The sequence below is a fragment of the Rutidosis leptorrhynchoides genome, chromosome 8 (genome assembly GCF_046630445.1).
Source record: "Rutidosis leptorrhynchoides isolate AG116_Rl617_1_P2 chromosome 8, CSIRO_AGI_Rlap_v1, whole genome shotgun sequence".
Taxonomy (NCBI): Eukaryota; Viridiplantae; Streptophyta; class Magnoliopsida; order Asterales; family Asteraceae; genus Rutidosis; species Rutidosis leptorrhynchoides.
Window position 1 is genome coordinate 50173203 of NC_092340.1, and position 4813 is coordinate 50178015.

At 39.2% G+C, this 4813-nt stretch overlaps 1 protein-coding gene across 1 annotated transcript; it reads left to right on the forward strand.

The window, feature by feature from the left end:
• Positions 1 to 242: 242 nt before the first annotated feature.
• On the forward strand, positions 243 to 798 carry LOC139862789 (small ribosomal subunit protein eS17-like). Its single transcript, XM_071851417.1, has one exon. It carries the CDS (start codon positions 251 to 253, stop codon positions 677 to 679), a length of 429 nt encoding a protein of 142 aa, XP_071707518.1. The 5' UTR covers positions 243 to 250; the 3' UTR covers positions 680 to 798.
• The last annotated feature ends 4015 nt before the right edge of the window (positions 799 to 4813 follow it).

Sequence of the window (4813 nt, forward strand, 5' to 3'; positions counted from 1 at the left end):
TGTCATTGAATGCCTTAGCTTGTTTTCTGGGCTTATCTGCTCATTGTGAATAAGCTGATCAGCCCTAAATGTTACTGCTTATAATAAGTGAAAACACCCCCTTTGTAAGCATGAAAAATAAGTGAAAACACCCCCTTTGTATTTGTTGATGTCTGTTTATTACTCGTAATAACTTTTGGACTTATGTTGCAACCCTTCTAATGATAATTTGATGACTTGATTAATTACAGTTTGGGATTGGGGCTAAAGAATGGGGCGTGTTCGTACCAAGACAGTTAAGAAATCCTCAAGGGTGGTGATCGAAAGGTACTATGGAAAGATGACACTGGACTTTCACACAAACAAGAAGATTTTGGAGGAAGTTGCCATCATTCCGTCCAAACGTCTGAGAAACAAGATTGCTGGTTTCTCTACTCATCTAATGAAACGTATCCAGAAAGGACCTGTGAGAGGTATTTCGTTGAAGCTACAAGAGGAGGAAAGGGAGCGTCGAATGGACTTTGTGCCTGATGAGTCTGCCATTAGGACTGATTTGATTGAGGTTGATAAGGAGACTATTGAGATGCTTACTGCTCTTGGCATGGGTGATCTTCCTGGGGTTGTCAAGGCTTCTATTGAGCCACAAGCTGTGCCATCTGTTCCTTCTTTTGGTAGGGGCGGCGTTGCAAAGAGAGATTAAAAACGTTGTTCGTAATTTTGGTTTTATTGGAGATTTTGTTACACTATCTATTTAGTTTTATGATTGATTGGTGTATTTTGAGGTTGGTTTTTTGATAATCAGAACCCACTTGTGTTTCTTTGACCTCTTTCATTTATGTTTCTTTTACGTTTTATTATTGATGTGGTTCGGCTGAATGTGATTCTAGAAAAATCAATTGTAACTCTGACTCTTTGAGTCTGGCTGGGACCTTTTATGACATCAAAAGGAGTTCGGTTAGTTTTGACTGTTAATCGCCTACTGTAAAAAAAACACATGCGTCCACTGATTACACACTAGATCCACCCCTGTCGACATCAATCAAAGGATTACACAAACACAATTGGTTTGAATGACAAAAGAAGAATCATATGTTCGATGGAGGTGCTCAGATTAGATGATTTCATCAATGCCTGAATTAAGTTCACTGATGAAAAATTACAAGGTGCTCAGATAAGAGGATTTCATCAATGCCTGAATTAAGTTCACTGATGAAAAATTACAAAAACATTGAATTACTCCATTACATACCGGTTGATGACATGCCAGTCGTTGGTTACTGTCAATTTGTAGTTACTACTTTGTACATTTCAACACAACATTCAATTTCGTACGCTTGCACGTATCATCAAGTTCAACTTTCTTGTTCTCTAACTCATTAATATCAGGATCAGAGTTTTCACGTAGCCACTCAATTGCCCCATCAATATGATGTACAATGTCCTCCAAGTCTTTTACACTAATCCCCAAGTTACCGAGCGTCAGTCGGATCTTGTAATCCTTTATCTTGGATTTTAATTTATTGATGAAACATGACTAGGAACTTCGAAATCAACAGATTTAACTCACACAATGGCGGAATTAGTGAATCAAACCCTCTAGTGAATATGAAATGCTTTTTGGGATTAATTAAGTCAAACCACAACAATGGATGTGTGATTAGATTAACACCTAGAGCTATTATTCACCTCTTGAGTGATTTGGGTTGAGAGAGAAACGGACATGTTACCAGATCTGAGTGATGTGTGTGTAATGAGAGGCTTAACCTAAAATGAAGAACATGAACACTTATATACCCCTGCTGTTGAGTCAACCGCGCGAGTCAGTCCTCACTCATACGAGTGGCCTGACTCAGCCGTACGGTTGATCACTCACTCGTGTATGTGTAAACAGATTAGGTTTGTGACTCAGCTCAGCACACTTGTGCGTATGAGCTTGTCAGCTGTACGAGTGAGGCTTCACCCGTACGTCTGACTGAGTCTAGTATAGTCAAACTTTCTTATCGCGTTCCTGCAGTACCTGTAACCACATATAAACACAGATAGGATAACAACGAGCGATCATGGTAACCCATAAACTGAAGTACTAATCACAAACGTATGATAGATGTCTCGGGACTTACAGAAAATGCATCAACAACTCCCCCTAGGACCTAGAACATCGATTACAATAAAGTAAACGTTCGTGAAATACATATAAGTCCAAAAGTAACATCAGTTTAACATCAAAACATATCCAGATTCTCTCTCTCTCACATAAATACATCATCAAAAACAACATACAAACTAGCAACACAGTATCAGACAGGATTCAGTTGGCATGAGCTTGGTTCGAGCTTTGAGCATCATTATCTCTGTTGAGGTAGGCATGATAGACATGAATCACACGTTGATATCTCATAGCTTCCTCTTTTCTATCATATCTGAACGTAATATGATGGCGGTGAAGTTTCTCCACATCAAATTTCGTCAAGTTCCTCAGCCACATAGGATCCAGAATCCTCACATTGTCGAACTGTATGCTTCCATCATCTTTCTCAGTTGCAGTCAGGATCACTGCTTCCTCCGACAATTCATCATAGAACCACCATCTGAAGTTTTTGCAAATGTCCTTGGGTAAGGGCATCAAGGGAGATTGTTTCATGTACTTAGCTGGACGAAACTTAACAACACGAACAGGTCCACCTTTCGAATTCAACTTTGTCGGGTGCATGGAGAACCTGGCGGCTGTTGACTTGAAGATATCCCACTTCCCTGTTTTGTACTCAAATCTGAGTTTTCTTTGAAACAATCTGGAAGGTCACTATCCTCAGCGTTCAACATCTCCAGCTTTGCAAGTTGCATGATCTCAAAGTAAGGTAGAGTTTTGAAGTGACTCGGTCTTGCGATGTAATCAACTCCTCCTACTCTTTTGATCGCAAAACAATTGATCTCCTTGAAGTAACCCCAGCTCAATATTTTACCCTTGGCATACTTCTTGGTTCTTTTCCCTTTTTCATAGAAACTAACAAACTTTTGCTCGAGTTCTGGCTTATTCATCAGATCAGGGTTAACAACGTTCTGTTTCCACCGACTTTGACGAATTTCGTCTTCTTCAACGTTTCTATTCACTTTAACCCTATCACGTTCGAACCACTTCTTAATATCATTCCATCCCTCGGCCTTAGCTTGCTCGGCTCGGAGTTTCTTCTTCTTTAGTTCAATCTCATTTATTTCTTTCTCAACGAGCAGTTTCTCATGTCGGATTCTCTTATTCCTTTCCATCAAAACATCAACTTCTTTGATTTGCTCCTTGTATACCTTCCTCGCCTTTTCTAATTCAATCAACCTCTTTGTTTTCACCTCACTACTCAAATTGAAAAAATCACTTAAAGTATTGAGTGACGGATTCGAGTAGGGCTCGAGCGAAGGTATTACAATCTCAACTTCTTCTTCTTCTTCTTCTTCTTCTTCTTCTTCTTCTTCTTCTTCTTCTTCTTCTTCTTCTTCTTCTTCTTCTTCTTCTTCTTCTTCTTCTTCTTCTTCTTCTTCACTCTCAGATTCTGTCACCAGTTCATCTTCGGATTCAATAATCACATCCTCTTTCACATTACCTTTACCGACGGAATCTTCACTCTTTTCATCCGCGAACAAATTATCAAAATCACTTAAATCGATATTTTGGATTGATTCGGGAGGGACTTCAGCAACTGGCTCTTCCAGTACAGCCTTGTTTTCAGCTTCAACTGTCTCTGCATCCTCTGTATCATTATCATTGTCGTATGCTAGAGCAGCAAGCTGTTCCATTGGGAAATCACTTGGTGGAACGTCCCCCTTTTCTGCATCATTAAAAACATTTGAATAATTCATATAATATTCAGCAGTAAAGACCTCACCATATTCATTAAAACTAGGAATATGTATCACTAACGGGTATCCAAAAGAGGGTCCTCCAGTGACAGTGTCTTCTTCATCTTTTTCGTCACCACCCAAATCAGAGGAATATTCTTCTCCTCCATCCGTTATCAACTTGGTTTTACCAGAAGTGAGTTGTTTAATCTTATCATTCAACTCCTTCAACTTGATCTCATTCAGATTCTTAACTTCCACAATCTCCTTCCTCATCGTCGCAGACTTCCCCTTCTCACGGTTCACACGTCTCCACAACTTTTTGTTGTCTTCCACCAACAACTCAATCTTTGCTTCACTAGTCTTCTTCTCTTCAACTGCTTGATTTTCAATATTTGTAATCTTCGTGATCAACGACAAAAGAAGATTTTGTTGTGTCTTGAATTCTGATGGGGTAACTTGAGGTGTTGTAACTACAGCTTTTGGTGAGGTTACAATGGCTCTAGCATCCTTCATAAAGCTGGAAGGTTGGCGTTGAGCTTGTTGCTTTGAACCTCCATGTGATGATCTCTGAGATGAGTCATAATGGTGTTTGGTTCTCCTCTCCTTCTTCTTAGGTTGCTCTGAAGTCATCGCTTCTTTTCCTTTCCTCTTCCTTTGAATTACACTAACATCCTCTTCAGTCGCTTCATCATCATCACCATCATTATCATCATCATTGTTTCCTCCTTGTGCTTCACCAGCAACTTTCTGATTATCATCTTCTCCTTCTTCCTCATCAGTAACTTCATAGTCAGAATCGGAATAATCGTTTCTCCAAGCATTACCAGATGGACATCTATAATCTGTGACAACCCGGAAATTTCCAACCAAATTTAAACTTTAATCTTTATATGTTTCTGACACGATAAGCAATATTTGTTAAGTTAAATTTCAAGAATTTTAAACTATGTTCATACATTCATTCAACCTCGACCAAGTTCCAACGATTCACGAACCATTAAACGAA